The following is a 25645-nucleotide window of genomic DNA, read 5'->3' as shown; positions in this document are numbered from 1 at the left end:
CACTAGAATCTCCAACAGGCATGAATGTTTTTGCAATGCTCATAATGTGACAAAACGAATAAGCAACATGAGAAATGCACCTGCATGTTCGCTTTAAGTTATGAAGCGAAGAATTCGGGTCAGATTTCTCGTTGCCGTCATAAAAAGAAGCTTCATCTATAAATCCATCAGGTTTTATTGTAAGCCATCAGCAATAGGGGCGTGAGAAACTGGAAACCAGAGCTGCTGCGTTCAGCTAAAAATGCTGTTTTCATGTAGAGCTGACATAAACAAGGTTTTGCTTTCCTCCAGCTCAACAAACGGGACTCTGCTGGATTCTTCAACATGACTCCTGCATTAACTATTAAACTCTTGTTTTCTATTCTCTCTTACACCCTCCTTTAACTTCCTCCAGTGTTTTCTCCTCTTTCTTCCTCTCTGAAGTCTTCCCGTCTCATCCTGAACTGCAGAATTCATTTTTCATTTTGTCTCTGAGGCTCAACCCGATGAAATCCTTCCTCTCATTGTGGAATATTCAACCATCTTTGACTTGAGGTGTCCCAGTTTCTGGGTTTTATTCTGCCTTCGTCTCCTTCACATGTTTTCTATTTTTGCCTCCCCGTCGATATTAGCACACTTCTCTTCCTCTATTTTGTTGTTTCAGGAAGTCCTGAGGTTTCCAGGCCTCTCACTCACTAATTGAGAAAATACATTCTCACATAGAAAGCTATCCAAACCAATCTGTACAGATGTGAACCAGACAAATAGAGTGTTGATTTTTTATCTGAGCACACGCAGAATGTTAATAAGTGAACAATGCAAAATTTCTTTAAAAGAACATGTTTTATTCTCAGATATGGGCATAATCTTATTTAAAAATTGTTCAACTTTAACACTGATTGTCCACAGGAGTCCCAAAGCAGCTAATTTTCTAATAGCGTAGCTATTTTTTCACTTTGCATTTTGGCTAGCTTTGCACAAACGTAGCTTCTCCGAAATAACTAAATTAAAGGTTCCAGATAAACTCTAAACTCTAAATTTAGTTTTGGGTTTGTAAACTTTTATTTGTGTTGAAGTTTTGTTATTGATTGCTAAGAACTCTTCAAGCAGTTAGACCTTTATAGTCATGCTTTTATTTTGACAGTTCTGTTTCCTCTCCTCATATTCTCTCTTTTAAAAAAACACTATTAAGCAAGTGGCAAGTATACAATAAATGAACAAATTAATACATAAAAAACAACAAAGGATGTAAATTACATAAATACATGCAGAAATTAAAAAATAAATATTTTGAGAGCCATTTTGTTGGTACTCTTATCTACATGGTTGAATTTAGCCTGTTGAATATGACCAATTAGTACTAGCATGCTATTGCTAGTTAGCTTCAGCTTGCTAATGCTAACTAGCATTAGCATACTAATGCTAATGAGTGAGAATGCAAGAATGCATTAGAGTAACTAATGCAAATTAGCACTTTAGCATAACTAATGTTTATGGTTAGCACAACTAGTTTTTTAGCTACAGTGCCCAACACTGTAACCTTTTTAAATTAATAAATGTTAATCCTTTCTCATCTCATCACAAAACAATGTTTTGTTAGCCAGGTTTTGTTTAAGTGATTTCTTGATTGTACAGGTGTGAAAAACAATCAGTCCGATTAGCAAAACTGAGCCTAATTATAGTTATTTCATAATTTCAGAAGAGTGTGAGTTATGTTTTCACATGGTATGGAAGAAAAGCAGAGGAACTCTTCGCAGGTGTTCTCCTCACCTGAGCTGTCCGAGGTTGTAGTGCCGCGTCTCGCCGTCTGTGGCGCGCGTGACGCAGACGGAGAAACATGGCTGGAGCTGCCGGAGCTCCAGCAGGACGACGGCCAGGTAGTGGATGAAGAGCAGAGCGTCCACCAGGGAGACCGCGTACTGCACAATGCCCTGGTAGTTCTTGTCCTACGGGAACAAACATGGCTCACTTTTAACCAGATAATCAATGTCTGAATATGCAGTACAAGAAGAAGCGGTGTAAGACTAGATGTAGAGCATCTGCAGCCTTTTAAACCTTCATCAAATGGGATTTAAAATTATGACTCACAAAATAAACATCACTGCAGGGAGCAGAAATCTGTGTTTTGCTTGGCATTAAAAATAAATATGTCTGCAGCGTATCAAACCTCTTAAAATGTCTCTGAAGAATACCATCCATTTCCAGATCTACTTTTTAGTTTTAGCAGAGAAAGCTGTAAGTCTTTTCACGTACTTGTGAGTCGAGTATCCGGACACTGTAGAAGAGCCAGTAGGAGATGACGAAGAGGAGCACCAGCACCGCCAGCAGGATTCTGAAGACAAAAGCGCGCGGGAGGCCTGCCCGCGCCGGCCGGAAGAAGAGCGCCCAGACCGCCAGCAGGAGGATGAGCAGCTTGAAGGCCACGGAGATGAAGAGCCCCTCGCAGGCCGTCCCGCAGCTCTGCAGCTTCTCCGGCCAGAGGATGTGAGGCAACACGAGGAAGGCGAGCGGCGTGAAGAACACCAGCAGGCCCAGGATCACGGCGATGGAGCGGGCGACGTAGCGGCGGCAGTCCAGCCCCACGCTGTCCTCCAGGTCTTTGGTGATGCGGACGATGTCCTCCTGGGAGAGGCTGTGCTCCGAGGTGCCGGTGATGGCGGTGGTTGTCTCCCCCCAGTTGTCATCCTGAATCAATAAATTAATTAATCAATTAATTGCACAATTTATCGCTTTTCTCTTTCTAACAATGACTGGATACAAAAGTCTTCAGTTTGGTGCTTTAGTCCCAATAATTTCGTCTACAGAGAATTATTTGTTGTTTCGTTTATTTACATAAACTTCCAGAAAACTGTAAAACGGCCAAAACACTGAGTCCCTTTAAATCTAGACCTGTTTAGATTTGCTTTTTAACCATAACAGATAAAATACTAACCAACATTTTGATGTGCAATGACAGCATTTAGCAAAATCTAATGTTTAAATAGTTGATTTTTGTGTTTCATGATGTGAATCACCACCTTGGTTATTTTGGAGATTTTAAACGTTCATTAGAATTTAAAATTTATTCATCTTTGAGAATCAATTTTTATGCCATTACCGTTATATTACTTGAAAATGGTCTCAAAATAACAATATTATATAATTTATCGCAGTAATTTCTGGAACAATTCATCGTCAGACATAATGATTGTAAGTAAAAGATACAACATTTTATTGTTTTTAGATATCTTAAGTCAATTTTAGCTACAGAAAACAATTAACTATTGGAACTGATTCACTCTTTAAGAAGCTATTTTGAATTTAAATGCATTTTCTACACATTAAGACGTGTCTTTATCCATTTTAGCCGACATGCGTTAAGATATATCCAAGCCTACAAGAAAGAAAGGAGAAATGCGGTTCACGTGGAAAAAGAAAACCAAAGTGAGCTGCCAAGTGGGCCGTGCGCTGACGTCTGAGTCTGACTGCATCCGCAGATAACGACGCTTAAAACAACAGAGATAAGGAACCTTTACACAGCAACCGCAAAACGGGGTAATGGAGGCCTGCAAGCGGCTGAAAATGGAACGTTAAATGAAAAAACAAAAGTGACGTGGTACAATATGTACTATAGTAAAATGATGTCAAGTTGAGTCTCTAAACCTGATTTTGTTACTCAGTCTCTGTTTTAAATAACAAAAAAGAAGACAAACTTAGAGTTTAAGCCAATTTGCATCTGTATGGTCTGTTGTCCTTAGATTTACTTTCACACGTGGAGCATTGCAGCGTTTGCTTTGATGCTCTATGAAAGGACTGGAGCAAAAAGTTAAAAGTTAAAGAGGGAAACAGGAAAGGTCTGCTTCTACACCTGCAGAAAGAGAGAAACAAAACCCACAATGGATTGTACGAATTAAAAATATATATATATATATTTGTTTTCTGAGATTTGTGAATATTTTGAGGATTTTATTCCATTTATAGGTGCAGCAGAATATCAGTCAGAGCTGCTGACATGTCGGCTCTTCACCTCAGATTCATCTGGGCTTTCACCTGCGGTTGTAAATCTCCGTGTCACCGTCTGCATTTCTCTAGAGAGAGAAATGTCCACCAACCGACCTCATGAGGTCTGAACTAGGCTCTGGAATGCAGGACCGGGGTTCACAGGGTCAGAGTTCACGTGGGACCACATTCCTGACATTGGCCGTTTTAAATCAAACCTCAGCCCCATTAAACTCTAAGCCAAACATGCAATTTATTCATAGGATTCAACAAATAAGGGGAGGAATTGCAGCTGCAAGGCAAAGGGAGATCTCATTAAGCAGCAAATAAATTATTTCTGCTTGAGCCAAATATGGAGGAGAGAGTTTGCAGAAGAGAACAATATGAGAGAGCAATCAGCCAGATTCATGCAGCATGTTGGCCATTCGTCTCCTAAAAACAGGAAAAACATTTTGGTTAATATTCTACTAATGTCAAAAGAACACTATTTCATGATTGCTGTGTTTCTATCAAAGAATAAACGCGGCATGAATAAGTTTGTTCACATGATAAGTGATTAAAAAACGTCATCCTCCAACTACTTCCTGTCGTTTTCTTCTTCATGGTTTAGACAAGTTGTCTAAATGTCATTAAACTTAACTAAATGCTGCAATTTAAACCAAATAATTATTTCAGAATATGCAAGAAAAAAAACAGACCAAGACATAAAGTTAAGTGGAAATGTTGGTATTTTCAGGATTAAAATGACAATAATTTATACAAGTAACAAAAATAACATAAAACAAAAGAACATTTTTGCAAATCAATGTCTTTCAATAAAAATCTGAGAAAATCCAGAAATAGTCATGGAAGTTGCTCAAGTAAATGTAACTGAGTAAATGTAATGAGTCATAACCCAACTGTGGTGGTGACATGTTGGCATAGGGGGCCCAAATGAAAATCTGCCCAGCGCCCCAAAAAAGCTTTGCTCGGCTCTGTCTCAACGCTCATTTTATTCGTTTGTTTGCGCGCTTGTTAGTTTGGTGTGGATGTTCAATAACAAGACGGCCAATTAAAGACAAAAAAACAATTGATTCAGGGAAGTACAGACATGAGAAATCTTCTGCACACACACACACGCACACACACACACACAGACACACACACACACACACGCACGCACACGCACACACACACTGTGCATCATGAAAACACACACCGCTACCCAGAAGCTGTCAGATCTGCTCTTGTTCTACAGCTGCAGTGAGGAATTTGACCCAGCAGCTCGTATTATGGAAGGAGCTGAAATTAAATAAAATATTCAACAGGAAAGGAAGGATAAAAAGATTTAAAAACAGAAAGAGAGAGAATGTGCCTCACCGATTTACTCAGCATTAATCATACGAAGATTAAGACCTAGATAAATAAGTACAGTTCAAACAGAGGTGAAGATGTTGCTTCAGCCATGAAAAGTCAAACAGTTTTCAGTTTTAGATTCTGGTTTTTAAAGAGTTAATGACACAATCTGACACCTTAAAAAGCCTCTTTAAGACTTTTAAACATTTAAACATTGAAAAATATGTTACATAATGATAATCAGATGATGTCAAACAAAAGATTTATCAATAGAATAAACTTTGCATGCTATAAGATGATAGAATGTCACCTTTGTCTCAACTTTCTTTCTTAAATTCAGTGAAAAAGTTTTCAGAGTAAGCGACCACATGCCAGAATATCTTTAGATCGCAGGATTGACAAATTATACAAACTAAAGGCATAAAAAATGGCTCTAATTCAGCAGAGAGGCAAACATCCATAACAAAAACAAGAGACTATGTTCCAACGTCAGAGCAATAGCATAACAGAAGGGGGCAGATTAGATGTAAAAGGTTCTTTGATAAAAATCCCTAAAAACTGTAAACTAAATGCTTCAACATGGGGAATTTGATGCTGAGCGTTAAACACTCATTTAAACCAACTTTACGCTACATTAAAAAGCTCAAATCAAAAACCATGCGAATGTTTAAAACGCGAGTTGTTCAGAAATGTTGTAAGAAAAGCAACTTTTTAAACAACATTTAGGTAAAATGTTGTTTTTTGGTTAAAAAAACAGCTTTGTCACTATTTATTTTAGGAATTGTGTGATTTTTTTTACTGTTCAGTTGTTCTGCATTACAGATCTTAACCTGGGTGAACTTTAAACTGCCTCTATTCTATTAACATAACAAGTTAATAGAGAGACAGGAAAGCAGGTCAGAGGAACCTGCATGAGATCCATAGCTTAGAGTGGCCTAGTCAAAGTCAAGATTGAACTGACTTTTAAAAAAAGCATGTTTCCAGATGCAGAGGAATGAATCTGAGTAAAATTGAGGGAAATTTCAGTTTCTAGATGTGCAAAAACCCATCCAGAAAATTTCCAAATAGCATTTACATCACATGTGTCAAACTTGAGGGCCGTGGGCCAAATCCAGCCCGCTGTAGCTTTTAAGTGGCCCTCTAGATTCTAGACTAAACACTAATTGTGCTTACATATTATGTCATAAATCAAATTAATGCAGTTTTATCTGTTTCCTGCTAAATTATAACAATCAGTCCCTCCAGTTTCTTGACATTTATTGTAAAAAATCACACAAAATCAACAGAAAACACTGGAGGTACTGGAAAGATGTTCAATAATATTATTTAACTTTAAGAATTAATTGATATTTTAACAGTTTGTGAACAGGTTTTACCGGCCCTTTAAGAGCATTGATGATTGTGATTCGGTTCAAAACAAAAATTAGTTTGACACCCCTGATTTAACTAAAGTATAAACCCATTTTTTTTTTTTTTTTAAAGCGTTTATGTTTTTATTTCACACAAATCATAAATAATAGTCACCATAATGTAAGAAAATCTTTTAAAAAACCAATATGTATGAAGGGTCAGATGGCTCTTTCTCCGCTGGAGAATAAATAACATCTATTGTCCGCCACAGTAAATGAAGCGTCCACTAAAAGCCTGTTTTCTGTTGTTCAGCTCTAAGTGCAGGAACGCTGCTTACTCCTGGGAGGCCGGCAAGGTGTGTGTGTCTGTTTGTGAAAAATATAGCAACATGCATTCCTCACTGCAGCTTCAACACAGTGGATGATGTTTGCGGCTGCCAGGAACGTGTCAGGACAAGGAAGGAAACAAGAAAACAACACGACCATTCAGATAGACAATGGAGAACTGAAACAATTTGGAGAGTTGGGACAAGAAATACTGGCAAAAATTAAATAAAAACCTGATACATTTTCTGCAAATATGTTTATGGGTTGTCGTCAGGAGACACCTGTGTTTTCTTTCCACTCTGGCTGCTTTTGTAAACATCCTGTGATGCAGCAGCGTTGGATCTAAGAGCGCCACATGTGAACAGAGTCGTTTAAAGTTTACGCCTGAGAGCAAATGCATCCCAGATCATGCAGATGATTTTATTAGGAACTAAAACAACTCTGAAAATTAAAAGCCAACATCTGTTGGCAGCGAATTAACAGCCAGCGCGTAATCCGGTCGCTACGGTGGTAATCAGATTAGCCCAACCGACGTGTCAATCATACCTGGCTCGTTTTAGAATTTAGAGGTGAACTCCTGCGGATTTCTTCTTCTATGGTGCTGATGATCACCTCCTTTACTTCCTCTACTGCCTCTCCAACCTCCAGCACCTGCAAAACCTCGTCCCCTTCCTCCATCACCGTTGGCGACAGCATCCGAATTAATCTTGTTTCTGAACTTCAGCTTGGCGCTCCAGCCGGTACTAAACCACGGCGATTCATGCCGGAGTGTGACCTCACCGACTGTCCGTTCGCCCCCCCACTCCTCGCTTTATCCGTCTTTATATAGAAACCTCTCCCATCATGCCTCAGGAGGTATTGTATGGAACGGCGCGCTCACTTGGCACATAATGTGAGGGGCTTTGTGAGGAAAGACGCGGAGCGAGGGAGCATGGGGAGATGAAGAGGAGTTGGGAAGGAGGGGGTGAAGAGCCAATCACAGTTTGCGCTCGTCTCTCTCCTCAGCACCACTCTACGATTATTGCTTCTGACCCAGTGAGCACCGCGGCGTCTCCGTGCCGCCACGAGAACCGTCACATGTGTGTTCACGTGTGTTCGTGCGTGTCCATGTGTGTGTGCTTCTGGGGAGGTAAAACACAGCCGCTCCAAACGCTCGATGTCATCAGAGTCAGGTCGCAGTCTCTTGTTTTATGAACTATTTAGATTTCTCAAAGTTTCAACCAGAGTTCAGATCAGGTTACAAATACTCTAAAAACTAGAGAAGCACAATTTCTGCTTGTTTTGTTTGTCACCTTTCACTAATTTCATTTTCATTTTTGTGCAAAGTTAGAGTTCATCTTCTCCTGCTTAAATCTGATTGGAAAAACTCGTGGCTCATGGCTCTGCTTAATAAATCAATTAATCAAATGATAAATTATAAGAAGGTCATGATTTATCGTTTTTCTTCTTCAGCTTGGTCTCAACTAGCTCCATTTTTGAGGGACAATTTTGTTAACAGAGACTTCATAATTAATTTTAGTTGTTGTTTCTGTGGTTTAGTTTATTTATTCTGGATATTTCAAATGTCTTGCAGTTCCAATGTTCAATGTTCATTAGAATTTGAAGTTTATTGATCTTGCTCTAAAATGGTCTCAAAGCAACAATATCATCGTTTATTGCAATAACTTCTAGGACAATTTATCATCCAGGAAAATCAATTATCATGGCCCTAATGGTTGGCTTCTTCTTATATGGCATCCCATTCCGATCAAAAACACTGAGGAGCATATTTCTTTGCACTCTAACCGTACAATAATAGCTTGATTCATGCTTCAGTACTACTGAAGCTGGCTACAAAATAGAGGAAAACCGTGGAACATCGCACAAAATGTTCCTAATAGATGATCTCACGTAGTTTCAAGACGGATGTAGAAAGTCCCAAAACAGCAAGGTTAGTGGAGAAATTGCCAAAAAGGCAAAGTCATTCAAAGCCACCTTGACTCAATATTCCTTCCAACTCATTGAACTATGTTCAACCAAGACAAGAAAAAGCAGGAAACGTGGCATCTACTTAACTACAAACCTTGGAGACCCGATATTACGTGTAGCTTTATCCGTAAACGCTCTGACATCAGAGCCAGGTCAGACTCACCAGAAAGAAGGGGTCCCAAACATGAACGCAAGCTCTCTGCCTCTTCCACGTCCTGGACATTTCTGCGTCCGTGTCTGCGCTCTTCCAGCGTACGGAGGTGAACCTACCTGTGCGGCCGTCTGCAGAGGAGTGCAGGGCGCTTTGTGTTGCTTGTACCGTATGGTCCATGTGCAACGTTCAGCTCTAGTTGGCAAACAGCTGAGATCACAGAGCAGCTGAGGTTAATTAGCGACAATGAACTGAACTGCAGGCAGGGTGGGAGGAAGGTCAACGAGAAAGCAGAGTTGGGAATTATGGGACTCAATGGAGATTGGCGAGAAAGAAAGTAAGAGAGGATATGATTTGGATTTCATCCTTTGGAGAATGTGAGTTGGAAGCAATTCAAAGAACACAAGCAATCCAAACCAGATTACCCCCAAATTTGATCACTGCCACAAATAGCAACAAAGAAAATGAGTAAAATAACACGGCTTCGTACAACATCAGGGTTTCCCCCAGTGTTTTATAAGCCTGGCGGGCCATCAGGCTGTACTTGAGTTCCCACCAGACTAAGGATTTTTCTTTAAGCTTGAATTTAAAGCTTTATTGTTAGTGCTAATGAATTGTTAGTAATGTCTTCCAACAACACAATTACCTTGTGACATTTTCAAATTTCCTGTCAATTTAAAAAAGATTTTTACTCAAAAGCATGACTGTCCTTAGCATGATGTTTCCTTTCTGCATCTGCTACTTCTAGTCCCATTTCTTACTCACATCACTGCAAAAACACTAAATCTTACCAAGTATTATTGGTCTACTTTCTTGTGCAAATATCTTACTACACTTGAAATAAAATAAAACTAACTTACAAGTAACTTTTCAGCAAGAGATAAGAGCTTGTTTTAAGTAAATAGCACTTGTTCCATTGGCAAATTATTTCCATTATAACATGACAGTTTATAATTTGCCAATATTAAGAATATATCTTGCTGAAAGGTTACTTGTTAGTTTTCTTATTTCAAGTGTACTAAGATGTGGCTCTTGAAAAAATGAAGAGACCACTGAACTAGGTGGAGACCGCATTGAAAACCTCCTGGTTATTCTACCAAATATTAATTTCTAAACTCTTTCTGAGTTAAAACATTAGTATTGTTGTTTCTAAATGAATATGAACTTGTTTTCTTTGCATTATTTAAGGTCTGACGGCACTGTACTTTTTTGTTATTTTGACCATTTCTCATTTTCTACAAATAAAAACAACATTTTGCTTGGAATTTCAGAGGCATGTAGACAGTAGTTCATAGAATAAAAGAACAATGTTTGTTTTAGTCAAACATAAACTTACAAAAAGTAACATCAGAAAAACAAATCATTTTAAGTGGTCTCTTAGTTGTTTCCAGAGCTGTATTTGCAGTAGAAAGTAGACCAAAATACTTAAGATTTTGTGTTTTTGTAGTGTAAGCTGAGGAACTGCCAGTCCGCCACTTAACGCCAAATCAAATCTCCAGTAAAACAAGCAACAACAAGGCAATAGATTGACTATCAACTCATCAATAGAGTCAATACGTCTGCTAGCATCCAACTAGCTGCGCCACAGACTGAACAACATGTTCTGCTGCTGAGGAGTCTTTTAACAAACTCACACACATTAGCATTCAGCTTGGGGCTTTGGAGCGGATCCTGAAAACAGAGGAACCTGTTAGAACAGCTCCATTCAAGTTTATTCATCATCTCTTAACAGTATCAGATGTTTTCCCCTCATGGAGGTCCAGACGAAGGCTGCTGTTTGTTTTACACGTGACATGTTGGGGAATGTTTACCGGATCGAACCGTTTTAGGAAGCGGAGAGTGTGTGACAAATGGTCAGAAGATGGAAAAGATGAATAGAGTTACATAGAGGATGAGAAAGATTGTTAAAGATTACAAGACAGATGAAACTGCTGTACAAGTTTACCTTAAGGTATCTAAAAATATTATTTAGAAGAAGGAAAGGAGCTAAATAAATCCTGACCCTGATTTATATCAGAGCATAATGATGGAATAGAGTGGCCTAATTACAATCTGGACCTACTTCCAGTTGGGAAGACTTGGAAACGGATGTGCATAGATGGTCCAATCGGAGGGAAATGGAGCTAATTTCCAAATTAGAACAGGCAAAAAATGTAAAGTCTACATGTAAAAAGCTGATGTCGTTATTCCCCATAAGACTTGCAGCTTCTGAGAGAAACCAGGCGGCAGTGTTTGCTTTTTCATGGGGATTCAGAACAAATTAATGATTAAAAAAATTATAGGAAGATATTTTATTAATATATTAAATGAGCCACAGAGGCAAAGAGTTACATGTTGCTCTGGAGCAGAAGCTAAAACTGCCACACCTTAATTTTTTATTCATTTATAAAGTAAAAAACCATATTTATCAAAAGGAACCAATTAGCTATGATTTTTGTGTCAGTGCATATCATCATAACAAATTGATTTAGTATTTTCTCTTGAGTTCAGAACCAGTTCTACTGGGGCATTGGCCTCGGTTGGCCCCCTTCTAGGACTGCCCATGCCTGGAGGAGTTTTCAAGAAAGCTGTAAGTTTGCAGCAGCTCCTTCCAACAAATAGATGCTTTGTCAGGAAGGAGTTGAATAATTGGAGACATTAAAATGAAAGTATATTAGTTGTGTCAATGTATTTTAGCTGAGCATTTTTTCCCAACATTTCCTTTTTTTAACCAATCTACAAGCAAATCCTCCCAAAATCTAAGAACGCCTGGTGTTAAAAAAACTCACTCCCCAGCCGACACATTCCCATGCAGTCCCCTCCCATCTCTGTCTGTTTAACAATTCCTGCGGCGAAACATCACAGACACAGTCATGAGAACGCTCTCTGCCGGATTGTGAGGACATCCCTGCCTTAAGCAACGTGATGCTTTGTCAGCCGAGACTCTGATTAAGACCCAGCAGCGAGACGCTGAGATCAGACGGACCAAAAGAGAAACATTAGCATTCTGGAGCATATGCGAGTCCCAGACGCTGCAGCGTGAATAAGACATGATGAATAAAATAATAAAGGACGTCTGTGCTGTGTGTTAAATCCTGTTATGTGTTCAAATTCGACACACATACAAAGAATCTACTATGAAGAGGAAGTGAGCCAAGTGGGTCAGTAAACCTCATGTTTTCTCAACAGTCCATTCATCTCAACACTTGATGGAAGCCTGCTGGGAAAAGATCAAGTTCAGTTAGGAATGCTAACATTGGTGCTAATGGTTAGCATAGGATGCTAAACACCTATTAAAATGTCAAATCTCTGAATTATTTGTTTAAAACAGAAAAACTATGTTTCAGTTTTACATCATGTCATTATGTTATCCCCTTATCAAAAAACACATGGAGAGTTGTTTTGACTCTTTCATGCATGTTTGAGGAATTACTTAATCGCCATGGCAACCAATCAGTTGTACAAAACGCCTGGTTGGTCCTAGCCCAAACTTCAAGATGAAGCTCCTCCTCAGAGCGGCAGTTTTCAAGTTTCAAAGCTTCCGCCTCACAGAGTATCCCTCCCCCACTCAGCTCCTTCAGACTAGCCAGCAGCCATTAGCAAACACCTGGTGGAACTGCTGAGCTCATTATAGGAGCTACGTCTCAATGGTAAAAACATTGTTAAAGAGTTAATAAAGGAGCCATGACTTCCTGAAGGTGGAGTTTCAAAAAAATTTGGAGTTTTTAAACAGACCGAGGCCCAATTTTCAGGTAGTAAAATATCTTTTTGAAGACATATTTGATATTGATAGCATTTTTACAACAAGTGAAGGTAACAATCACTTGATTATACTATAAAATGGCACTATTTGGCTGGAAAACACAAAATACTGCATCTTTAAGGAAAAATTTCTCTCACACACACAGTGTGACATCATCTAGAAGTAATGACTTATTTCATGCTTTGACCTAGAAGTGGGTCATTAATGATCTACCTTTAAACTTTTAATGACCAGAAGGTCAAGGTAAATAATCTAAACGCTTTTAAATCAGACTTAATTAAATTCTTGCTGTCAGGTCAAAGATTTAAAAAAAAATTGGAGATCAGAAACCGTCAAAACTCTCGATCTTAAATATTTTTCCAGTCACCACCAGTAGTCAGGTCTGTTAATGTAAAGTTTGCAATCGTTCTGAATACAGACAAGGATTTTAGTTTATTATGATTGTAGACACAAGTCTGATGAAAAGGATGGAGCTGTTCTACTTCTTTATTTGACACACTAAAGCATTTGTTGATTCTGGATAAAAAATGTTTCCTCCAGTTGCCAAAATGAACACAAGTGATGTCATGTCTTATTTAAATGTTGTGTGGGAGTCTGTCTGCTGACGCTGTTACTAATCAGACTGACTCGAAAGCAGATGTTCATCCAAAACAGACCGCATGAGTCAGCAAATGTTAGACATGAAACAAACGCACATAGGTGGGGCTAATTTTTAGAAAAAAATAATAATGACAACCAATAGTGAGTTTGGAGGAGCTGCTGAGATGTACTGCTCAAGTGGAAGGATCTGTCAGCAAACTCAGCCTTTATAGAAGAGTGAAGTATTTGCTAAAAGATGATCATTTTAAGTTTGGCACAAGATGCTGAGGTAGATGGAACCACCAATTCATAAAACTTTGCATATTTTGGCCAACATGCAAAATGCTGTGTGTGTTGGAAATATAACGCTGACTGGATGCTGTCCATTCTTACAGCAAAACACGGTGGTGGCAGCATCATGCTTTGAGAATGAAAAAGAAAAGAGAAAAAACAGAAAGATAGATAGAAACAAGACAAAAGACAAAGAAAAAAGACAGAAAGGAAGGGAGAAAGACAAGAAACAGAAAGAAAGAAAAACAGAAAAGAAAAAGACAGAAAAGATAAAGAAAAAAGAGAAAAAAGACAAAAAGACCAGAAAGAAAAAGACAGAAAGACGAGGAAGAAAGAACGAAAAAACAAAAGAAAGAAAAAATGAAAAAAACAAAAGAAAGAGAAAAAACTGAATAAAGACAGGAAGACAAAAAAGACTGGAAGACAATAAAACAGAAAAGCAGAAATAAAAGACAGAATGAAAGACAAAGGAAAAGAAAGGAAGAGAAAGAGAAATGAGCAGAGAGACAGAAAGAAAAGAGAAATGCAAAGAAAGACATAAAGAGAAAGAAAGGCTGACAAAACAACAGAGAAAAAGACGAGTAAAGACAGTCAGAAAGACAGAATACTACTGAGAAAAATATAAAATTAATATTATTCAATTTCAGACAGTTAATCTCAGAAAGAATTTAATTTCAATGAACAAAAGGAAGGATTTCTCTCCACTGCTGAGGTCATGAACGCCAAACTACGTCAGAAACATCCCTGGATCTGAAAGTCTGTTTATTTTGGCCAAGTGAAAGGAAAGTTTAGAAAAACCATCATATCAGGAGCAACTATCACTAAAACAGCCACAACAACGTGAGTGTAACTGATCTAAGATTCAGGATCAGAAGATTATTATTCAGCAGCAACAAAACTGGGTCAGCTTAAACTCTGACTGAACTGAAATAGAAACACAATTCTGATTTATAAAAGCTTTTTTCCCCATCCATCATACCAGAATGTGTCTAAGCAGCAGCGCTTTAAAGGTTGAAAACAGGACAGACTAGCAGCTCTCAGGTTTGCAGAGTTGCTGTTGTTGGACTGAGGTTGTTTGTAGCCCTGCAGTGAAACCTCTGCAGTCGCGTCTCAACACGCCGGCCGAGGCGCTGCTCTCTGATCCACCTGTCAGCTGGCTTTTATCTCAGTCCAAGCAACACAATCTGATCCAGATTTTAAGTTTAAACACGAGCAGGTAGAAACTAAATGCCAATCCCAAACATCCAGAATCCTACCTTAAAAGTGTTCTTTTCCAAATAATCCATCACATAATCCATCATTTGCGCCTGCAGACACCCGAGTCCACATGATTTCAGGGTTTTTCTATTAGACTGATGGCAAAAAGCTGCAGCTTCGGCTTTGGCTTGGCCTGGTCCATTCTACAGGGGTTCTAACTGGTCGCCTGGTGTCACACTGACCCGGTTCCTGCAGCTAAACCCAGAATCTGCTGAGTCCACAAACAGGATCAAGCAGAGATCTGCTATCAGCCGAGGCGGCGTTCTACCTCCGGATCCCGTTTGTCTGCTCCAGACTTCCTGTTGGGTTCACCGGAAAGTGGGCCGGCCCGACGCACCAGATGGTCCGTCGCAGCCCGACTCTCCCTCCAGCTCATTTAACCGATAAATCTCCACAAATCCCCTCTAAATCAGAGCGGCCGGCTCATGCAGCTTACAGCGGTTGGTGGGTGAACGGCGCCGTCTTACCTGGACCTGCTCGCCCCGCAGCGAGGAGTCGCCCAGCAGCGGCTCGGCGGGCGGCGTGTTGATGGTGACGGACTTCTCCGAACGACTGTCTTTGCTGCGTGACTTGTGCCGGTCCCGACTTCGCTCCCTGGAAGAAGAAAAACAAAAGAATCTTGTTGGGCCCCATCGTTCCTCTTGTTTCACTCCATCTGTGTGACCTTTAACCCCGATGAGTAAGAATAAGAACGAGAGAAGCAAAGTAGATGCTAACAACAATGAGAGAAAATCAATTTCAACTTTCTATCAATTGGGTTTTTTTTATTGGTAATTTCAACAATTTTATGGTCAAAATTTCAGAATTTATGCATTTTGTGTTGGAAAAACCGAGATGAGCCAGTGCAGTACTGTGCCTCACCTCTAGGGGTGCTGTTTCACACAAGTGAATGAAGCAAGCATTTGGTACATGTGTACCTGTTTAATTACACATTGACATTCCAGTCTGTTTGATATATTTCATGAATGTGTGTGACATATTTAAATGCGGCAGAAAGTACCGTGCCTCACTGATACGGGGCAGTGCTGAGCCCAATAGACACAACAAGCAACAAGTGCTCTTCTTCTACGCATTTAAAAGTACAGACGGAACAAAACAGTTCAAGGCCGCTCTCTTTGGCAGCCAGATTTTAGAATCTGTCAGAAAATTAAAAAAAAAGACCTTATTAAATATTATTTTATCTGTCTTCCTATTAGAAGAATTAATTAGTTATGATTAAAATACAGTTTCTGGTGGAGTCTGTGCCTCTCCAGTCATTAATCCAGCGTAGAGCGTGAACGGCAGGTAACCTGATCCCCACGTGGCCCGATTCCCCCACTCACTTGTTCCATTAGCGGAGGAAAGCCTCGCTAATCCCTCATCTGTTTCCTTCGCCTGCAGGCTCTAAGGTAAAGCTACGGCGCAGAATAAACTAAAAAACTGTCTGAGCAGGACAGTATATGCTCCATGTCTCATTACAACCACAGATCCTAATGAATTTTCTGGAATTGTATGTGACTGACCAACTAAACCACCAAATATCAGAAGAGGATTACAGTGAAGCACGGAAGTGGCAGTATGATGGTGCCGGGAAGCCTTTCTTCATCAGATTTAATGGGAAAATGGAGATAAGTGCAGGAAAAATTGATACAGCTACAATCATCCAGCATGATTTTTTTGTGAAAAAATTTTCACCGAAAAAAAAAAAGAAATTTGCACCACTGTCCAGATGTGGTACGATCTGAAAAGGCATGTCGCTTTTTATCCAGCTTTTACATTATTGACCTGAGACATGCTAGACGCTGTAAATTAAAATTTTCTGCAAAGCACGCCACACTAGAAGACATTTTAAATATCTAAAATAAAATACAACAACCAAAAAACAAAAGAAAAATTCCACAAACAACCAAAACCATAAATAAAATGGATTATAATCTCTCCCTAAACAAAATTGCCGATAGTCAAAAAGGAAATTATTGAGCTACTTGCTTTTAAACAGCGGCTGTAAAAACTATACTTTGAAACTGAAATGATGTCACTGCTGATTCTGACTTTTCTACAGAAGTTGCAGAAAAATGCAAGTCAAACTTTGCTATAAAAAGAAGTTGAGCTTTCTTTTTCGTAGCTTCCTCCATCTTTACTTTGAAACTTTAACATCGATTCATTTTATTTGTCATTCTATTCCTACAACAGAAATTGTAAAAGACAAAGAAGAAAACCCCAATTATAAATAAAAACAAGTGCATAAACAAGATACTATGAGTGTTGGGTAAATCGTAATAGATATAATTATAAAAGTGATTATGTAAACATTGCGCCACTGTGTGACGTTTGTTTTTTTCCTACGGTAGCCTTGAGGCTAAAAAAACTTCAACAAATCAATAAATCTACAAATTACAAAAACACAATAACATTTAGTGTAGTTAGTATTTGTGGAAGTGGTTTGCACCTCAGGGCCACCGTCCTTTGGGGTCGTAACAGAAGTCTGATTGCGGTCGCATTTAATTATTGTAGTAGTTTGAACAACTGCAGAAAATAAAAGAAGAAAAATTGGATTTGAGCAAAAAATAAATAAATCAGAATTGAGAATCTGAACGTAGCCTAGCTTACCATCAAGTCTGACTATGAAAGCCTGTGCAGCCATTACTGTGGTCAAAGTTGAAAAACCCATTAAAATGATCAGATCAGCTGCCTGTAAACAGCAACCATCAATAAAAACATCTAGAGTCTCCAAAGCACACAGGATATCCTGGCTGCAGGGGAGAGTGGAGGAAGCCGGGTGATTGACAGCAGTGGAAATACAACAGTTCACCAGAGCCGCTCTGGAAGCGACTACAGGGCGTTTCCAGCCTCTCTTCCTGCACTTCCTTTTGAATACGCTCCTGGTTTCCTACAGAAAGTCTCAGCTGCTGTTATACATTCACACAGAAAGAAAGAAAGAAAAAGGGAGCAGAGTTTGAACAGCCTGCAGCTGCAGACTGACATGTTCTTATCATATAAATCCAGCAGATTAGGACGGTGATGGAAGCCTTTAAATACGTTACCACCGTCATTATTACTTTAAATATTATTACAACTGCCCTAATCACTGTGGTGATGGTTATTCTGGAGGGAGAGATCATCAGTCAAACGCTGGCACTGATTGTTGCTGATTAATTGGAGCGGAGCGCTGTGGAAGAAGCAGCAGCAGCGCTCGCTGAAGACTTCAAAGTCTATATGAAAATCAGGAGAAACGCTGGGGAACATCAGGAAGCTGCTACCAAGGAGAATCAGGGAGGAGGAAGTGACAAAAGACACTTCAAAATACCCGAGTCAGAGGATTCAACTTGGCCTTCTGCATGTAACTGATCAAGGCGCAAAATAAAAGTCAAAACACCTTCAGAATGAAGTTTTTCTTTTATAAAAACTTCATATACACATGCAGCCTATATTTGCACACTTATAGCTAGACTAACACAACGGTGGTAGATTAGCTACTGCTGCTATTAGCTAATATAACACTGCTGTGGCAGGCTAGCAAATTTAAGCACCCTCTCTACTGATGATCTGTCATAGTTGGTGTATTTAAGTCATCTTTTTTTATTTTGTAACTGAACTGAAACCAAATTCCACAGCACATCTACATGTTAAGGTTGTCATAGTCAAGCTAGCATAAGTGAGCTACTTCCCTCCTCCTCACTATTGTTTTCTGAATTAAAACATTTTCTTGACCTTGTTATTTAGTTGTTGTAGTGTTGGCAATTAGTAGCAAAGCACTTTGTCCCTTTTTTGTTTATATATCATATGTACATTTAAAATTTAGCATGTTCTGTTGGCAACTTAACAGCTATAACCAATGCTAGTCATTGTTAGCGAGCAGCTTTTTGCCTCCAGCAGGAAGATGGAGATCTTGTGCATGTGTGACATCACTCTGCAATGGGTCTATAGTTTGGCCTTCAAGCATAATGTTTCAGATACGATTTGAAGAGCAGGACACAGCTTAACGTCAGGTAATTTTTCTGTTGAGTCATTTTTGGGTTGCATTTTCAGATGAGTGTATTAAAATAATTCATCTGATAAAAACAAGTCCACCACCACGGTTAAAAACACCCTGTTCTGCCTAAACAATCTGCCACACCTTCACCTTCTCCACTGCACATATTAATCTCTTCTACAAAATCACCTCTCCACCTTTCCCACAGCCTCATCAGCATGCAGCTGGCTGCTTTGGTTTGCCACCATGCCGAGCTCCGGTTTGATTAATGGATCCTGACTTTTCGGCGTGGATCCCGGAAATGACTGTGGCTTCTTGGAAAGGCTAAAGTGGAAGAATTAGAGAAGGGGCTTTGCGAGAGCTGGAAAAACCTGGCAAACTGGGGAAGAAGCATCACTTCCTCCACGATCTGAGGCCGACTCCTGAAATAGCGCGGCCAACTAGGGTGACATGCCAGACTCTCTGTGGACCAAAATGTCCATCTCTTCTTCTCTGGCATTGCAACCAGGACACCTGCAAGCCAGAACTGGAGGGCAACACAATCATCTAAACTCATGTATTTGGGTAAATTTGAATGAAAACTTTGGAAATGATGGCACTTTCTCTCTTTTTTATTTTTAAAGACATTTAATTTTGTTTAATACCATCATCACAATCATCAAGCAAATATATTGATCAATGTTCCAGTTATTATGAATCAAAGTCATCTCTAAACAGGTGAGTTTTTAGCCTTAATTCACATGAACTCAGTGTTTCCTGTAAGTTTCTTCCAGACTTGTGTTGCATAGAAGCTGAATGCTGCTTCACCATGTTTGGTTCTTCAGTTTAAGGACTTGAGAAATGGAATGATGTGCTCCATCTTCCTGGTTTTAGTCAGAACGCCAGCAGCAGCGTTCTGTATCTGATTGATTTTTTTTTAGCCAGACCTTTGAAAACACTGTTACAGTAATCAATGTAACTAAATATAAATGCATTGATGTGTTTCTTTCTGCTTATAAATGAAGTATTTTAATTCTAGAAATGTTCTTCAGGTAGCAGAAGGCCGACTTTGTATCTGTCTTTATGTGTCCCTGAAGGTTCCAGTCACATTTCAGACCTGATCTTTAGTTTCCAGCTGTAATAACTAAAACTATGAGCTGATTGTAGATCATTCCTTCAATTTTGTTTCTCTTCTGATTTGTTCTAAGCATCAGTTCAGTGTTTGGATGTAGAGCATCTGCGTAGTTATGGTAACTAATCAAACGTTTTGTTATAACAGGGGCTTGCAGGAGCATGTAGATATTAAATATGAGGGATGCCAGGATTGGACCTTGTGGAATCCAACATGTGACTTATCTGATCAGATGAGACGTTACCTATCGACACAAAGAAGTCCCTGTTCTTTATGTATTGTCTTTAGTTAGAGAGAGTTTTTAATTCAATTTGCTTCCAAACTAAAAATCAACCAACTGAAACATTTAGCTTTTAAAAACAGGTTCTCCTCAGCCTGCAGGTGCCATTACAGCTGCAGATGCATAAATTAGCCACAGCTTCCCGGCCCCATCTCAACGCTGAGTCCTGCTCTGTAAATTGGACTAATACCAATGAAATGAACTAATTTTCCACATGAGCAGCTGCTAATATGAGATGTTCAACTAACCAATTATTTAAAGAGTCACTACTGAAAGGAGGGAAGGACTCAAAAAACAAAAACCTACATTAGCTTTTTTAATGCTCCAAATAAAAGGCTGTGGTTGTAAAAAGACAAAATATAGAAAAACTTTAACATCCAAAGGCACCAAAGAGAAATAAGAGACGAAGCAGCTCGTATTTGTCGGGATCTGGCATCAGAGTAATTAGACAGCAGCGATCTGGAGTGTAAAGAGATTACCTTCAGAAGAGCAAGCAAAGGAAACAATCTAGGTTTTGTTTATGAAATCAGGGGACAGCCGGAGGTTTTGGCACCGGGAGGAAGAACAGAGGAGAGCGATGGAGCCTGGATGTGGGGCCCATATGCTGCTTTCCCAATTTTCAGGTGAGAGGAAGGGCACCTTCAGAAGAAAACTTGTATTTGGGGAATGTGAGTGACACACCTGCAGCAAAGTTATTATAGTTAACTAAAACCAACGAAATAATGAAAACTGAAATTGAGAAAACATTTTAATTAATTGGTAATTAGTGGGGGGAAAGTGTAACTAACTGGATCTAAAACATACTGAAATTATAGATATAATATCCTTCATTTTTGTGTTTATGAATCCATTTATTAGCCTTTTGAACTGATGTAAAATTATTATTTTTTCCCGCACATATTAGCACATATTCTCCATATCCCACCATTTAAACTAGTCTGCAAAATGGCGACAGCAAAAGTTGGGATAAAACGCCAGAGTCAGTTGGTTGTTCAACAATAATTGATCACATGTTATATATATATTTTAATGGTATCGTCTGTTGAGTATTCACTATCTAATCAATGTAAACATAATCACAATACTTTCACCTGTTAGAATTCTGCACATAAAAATGAACCAGAGTATGAAAGGAATAAAACTACTAATATAACTGATAAGGACTGAACTAAAACTAAACAATATTTGACCAATAATAGCTATAAAACACTAAAAAAAAGTAAAGCTAACTGAATTTGACAAAAACATGGAGAAGCTGCATTCAGCTTCTATGTTCCACAAATCTGAAAAATGCATAACAGCTGAAACACTGACTTCCTATAAATCCAGACTCAATACCCACCTGTTTAGATTTGCTTTTGAAATATTAATATTAGTCGTTTTTTGTGTGTTTTTATGATTTGGTTAATTGGAAAGTCACAACAAAGTAAAACTAAACTATAATGAAAAACCCAAAACCACTACAACCCGGTCTGTCCTGCTGAACGTGGCAGGAGATTCAGGAGGAAGAGGAGCTGCAGACGACATGAGAGGCAACAGGTGGCAGTAGGAGAGGGAGAGAAGCAGGGCGGCATGCGACAGGCAGTCCGGCAGCGCCGTCAGTCAGTGAGGCCTCCTCCGCACCTGTCCTCCCTGTTCCCCCCCACCAAACCTGTCAACCACGTCCATTTGGGTTCTGACAGACTGATGTCCCTCATGGGACTATGAGTCTGCAGAGACGTGAGAGAGGAGGAGAAGTAGAAACTCTGGCTGGTTGATCATCAAGAACTTCTTGGTTTTATCTCTGATTCTAGTCTGGTTGGTCTGCTTAGTTATTATACTGCAAAAACACTAAATCTTAGCAAGTATTTTTGTCTTTGTACACTTGAAATAAGACAAAACTGACTCACAAGTAACTTTCCAGCAAGATATAGGAGTAAATAATTTCTTAATATTGATGAAAAACTACTAGTTCCTTTTGCAGGCTATTTCTCCTATAACATGGGGAACATGTCTTGTTAAAAGTGAAGTAATCTGCCAATGGAACAGGTATTTTATTGAGTTAAAACAAGCTCATATATGTTGCTAAAAAGTTACTCGTAAGTTAGTTTTGCAAAACAGCCGAATCGCTGAGTTTCTTTAAATGTAGACTAAAAATCCACCTGTTTATAGAATCACTTTTGAATCATAATAGGGGTTCAAAAGCCAATTTATCAGTGCTGATTTCCTTCATTTTGGGAGATCGGTGATTGGTCGATACTTAGATGTGAAGCCGATCTTTTCTACCTCATTAAAGGTCTAAAATCAACCGCTGTCATCTTCTCTTCTGCAGTGAGAGGTTTGAATGTTAGTTTGCAGTTAACAATAGTAACCCTGCTGTTGCAAGTCCGTCGACTGTCTTGCTATATTTAGCGACATATCAAAAATAAATCTCAGTATCGGTGAAAATCGGAATCGGCTGGTCAAGATTTTTGAAGATCTTAATTGGCAATCGGCTAGAAAACTGCAATCAGCGAGACCTCTAATAATATATTAAACATTGACCAACATATTTGGTGTGTTTTCTTTATAACTCTGTAATTTTTTCAGATTCACATCACCAGATAAGGAAAAAATGAAGAGAGGAACAAACGATAAATGTAAGAAAATGAAGAAACACAATCAGAGGACAGAAAGAAAGAAACAGGAATGAATGAAGACAACTGAGAAAGTAAGGACAGATAGAAATGAAGGAAGGAAAGAAAGGCAAGAAACAAGGAACTGAAAAAAAATGAGTAAGGACACTAGGAGAGACATCGTTAATAGAAAGAGAGAAAGATTTCTCATTTTTAAAAACACATTTATTCACTCAGTAGTGAAAGTTCGGTTTCCATAAACTGTTTTGTTTTCCATTTACCAGACCTGGAACTACAAACTAAATTCCAGGCTTTTCCAGGCTGCAGAGGAACCTGGTGGTTGTTTTATGTCCCAAACATCAATATGGCTGAAGAAATGTGGATTTTTTCCCCCCTCATCAATAATAAATAATCACTTGTCAACAACATCAGTGCCAAATCAAAGCTCATCAGTCCCAGCTTCTCTGGAGGTAAATAATTAACCAGCAGGATTTAGTCTTACCCGTGCCTGTGCGATCCCCGGGAGCGCCCGGAGTAATGGGAATAGCCGGAGTAGGTGGACTCCGTATCCATGGCAACGGAGGCCGGCCGGCTCCAGGCAATGCGGAGGCCGCTCCGCTCGACCGCTGGCAGACGCGGCGGAACCCGGCGCGCTCGTCTTGTTAAGCTCCGAGGCGATCGATCGACCCACTCAGGAGGCCGGCGGCTTCGGCAGCGGAGAGCTGGTGGCAGCGGTCAGGCTGGAAAGCGACCCTGCGGGCGCCCGCTGCGGAAACATCAACCTGCAGAGAGGGAAAACCAGGACGGGGGAAATTTCAATTCACAACGCGAAAAGAATCCGTCAGAGACTAAGGGAGGTGAGGAGGAGGAAACGGCGTCCGATGGGAGTAAAGATGAAATCAAGCATTCAACTCACATCTGTCCACATCACGCCTGTTTATTCCCTCTCATGCAAAACGTTAGGATGTTGCTCTGCAGCTGCATTATCAATCAGCGTTTCCTGTTCTGACAGAAATGTTACAGCAGCTCCAGCTGAGCACTTCAGATAAAATAAACACTCGCGTCCTGAAAAGAAAAGAAAAGTTCCTCCAATTCATGCAAACGAAGACAATCAGGACCAATGGAGGACTGTACGTAAAATCTAAGGCACAACTTCACTGCAGTAACTCTAACAAGTCTATATTCTAAATATGAAGCACCCGTTGTTTTCTGCGCTGCTATTCCCCTTTTATTTGAAACCACTTCAGTGGTTGTACAAGCCGGACCAAATGGCAGCAGCCTGCATTCACTGACTGTCTTCTTGATTAACGTCAACCACATCATCTCAACCACCATCATCAATCTGCAATGATAGCTGCACAGGGCAACTCCTGTCCAGTTTGCTGCACCAAGAACTACCAACGGAAACGACACAAACAACCTCTGAAGACAAGAGGCAACACAAAATGCAAACAAAAATGCTGTGGTGTCCAAATTTAGCAGCTGTAAGATTTCCCTTTTCTCTTTGGTAAAACAGCCCGACCCATTTCTCCTGCTAGCGCTAAACTCTCACATTAGTTTTGGTTCTGTTGACCCTGTCCTGCGCTGTAGTTCACTTCCTGCTTTTGGAGCGTAAGTTCACTTTAATGAAATGGAAACCGAGTTTTCACAGCAGTTCGATGGTGAATTCATACTTCCACAAACAAACAAGACTTTCTTGACAAACAGACGAGCGTTTGACTGGTGTGAAGGCCTCCTATGATGCTAAGATACTAAACAATTTAAATCAACTTGCCCAACACTAGAAAGAAATATTCAAGAAAAATTATGCCAGAACCTTCGTATCCAAATAGTCTAAATCTCCAACAAGTCAATACCTAGACAGCAGGATCTCCAGAAGCCCCACCTCAGCTTTAAACAACTCAGACTCAAAGCAGAACCTTAATTCTGTTGGCCATAGTGTTCAAAACTATGTTAAGGAGTGCTCTGGTTTTGCTGCAATCAGAGGAAGTGGGTAAACATGATTTGTAAATCACTAAGATCAGCATGAGAGCTGGGAAGAGGTGTTCGAGTGGCGCATTTGGCTCAGGGTCAAATTTAACTGCATATTTCTGAGGGATGGCAAAGCGTGAGTCACAGATACCTTGAGGCATGCTTTGATGTAGTGAGGGCGCGGGACGCACATGCACACACATAATCACAGCCTCTTACTGCACTGAGGTAGTTAAAATCCAACCAAAATAAGAACCGAATGCAGTTTCTGCAGAGATACGCCTTCCTTCGGCTGCACCCTGGAGTTAGTCCCACGATTAGTCCCAAAAACAAACCTTAATCAGTCAGTACAGGGAGCATGGGTTAAGATTCTGGTGCAGGTTCAGATATTTGAGTCACTCTGTGTCTGTCGCTCTCATGGTTATCACAGGGCTTTGAGGGTTGTGTAACTGCATACTGGGATCCTTGTACTTGTAAATCATTTTAACTACCTGATTCATGCTCACATGTTTAAAAATCCACCCTTAACTGGTTCTTAACAGGCAGTCTCACTGGGGATCCCAGAGAGTCCTGCTCAGAGCTTCGTACACTTCAAGATCAGTTTGGGTTCAGGGTGAGAAAAAAGAATCAGTCCAAAGAAAATATCTGGTTATGATCTTAAGTTACTGGTAATTGGACTGAATTTGTATATTCTCTCTCCAGTCATGCACTAAATTTTGTTATGTTTCAGTGCAAATATTTTAATACACTTGGAACAAGACAAAACTAACTTACAAGTAAC

At 39.6% G+C, this 25645-nt stretch overlaps 1 protein-coding gene across 2 annotated transcripts in view; it reads right to left on the bottom strand.

Annotated features, from left to right (window-relative positions):
- LOC116715907 (vang-like protein 1) overlaps positions 1-25645 on the bottom strand; it is a 42155-nt gene that overhangs the window by 9959 nt on the left and 6551 nt on the right. Inside the window, exons 2-5 of one of the 2 annotated variants that reach the window (XM_032556650.1) lie at positions 23396-23675; positions 15424-15550; positions 2233-2664; positions 1750-1925 (exon numbers count right to left, since the gene is read on the bottom strand). In XM_032556650.1, the coding sequence (XP_032412541.1) occupies positions 1750-1925; positions 2233-2664; positions 15424-15550; positions 23396-23466 (806 nt within the window). In that variant the 5' untranslated portion in view covers positions 23467-23675. Of the gene's footprint in view, positions 1-1749; positions 1926-2232; positions 2665-7514; positions 8343-15423; positions 15551-23395; positions 23676-25645 lie in introns of those variants that run through there. The other variant, XM_032556651.1, reaches the window with a different exon arrangement.

The sequence above is a fragment of the Xiphophorus hellerii genome, chromosome 24 (genome assembly GCF_003331165.1).
Source record: "Xiphophorus hellerii strain 12219 chromosome 24, Xiphophorus_hellerii-4.1, whole genome shotgun sequence".
NCBI lineage: Eukaryota > Metazoa > Chordata > Actinopteri > Cyprinodontiformes > Poeciliidae > Xiphophorus > Xiphophorus hellerii.
This window is presented reverse-complemented; position numbering and strand designations above follow the sequence as displayed.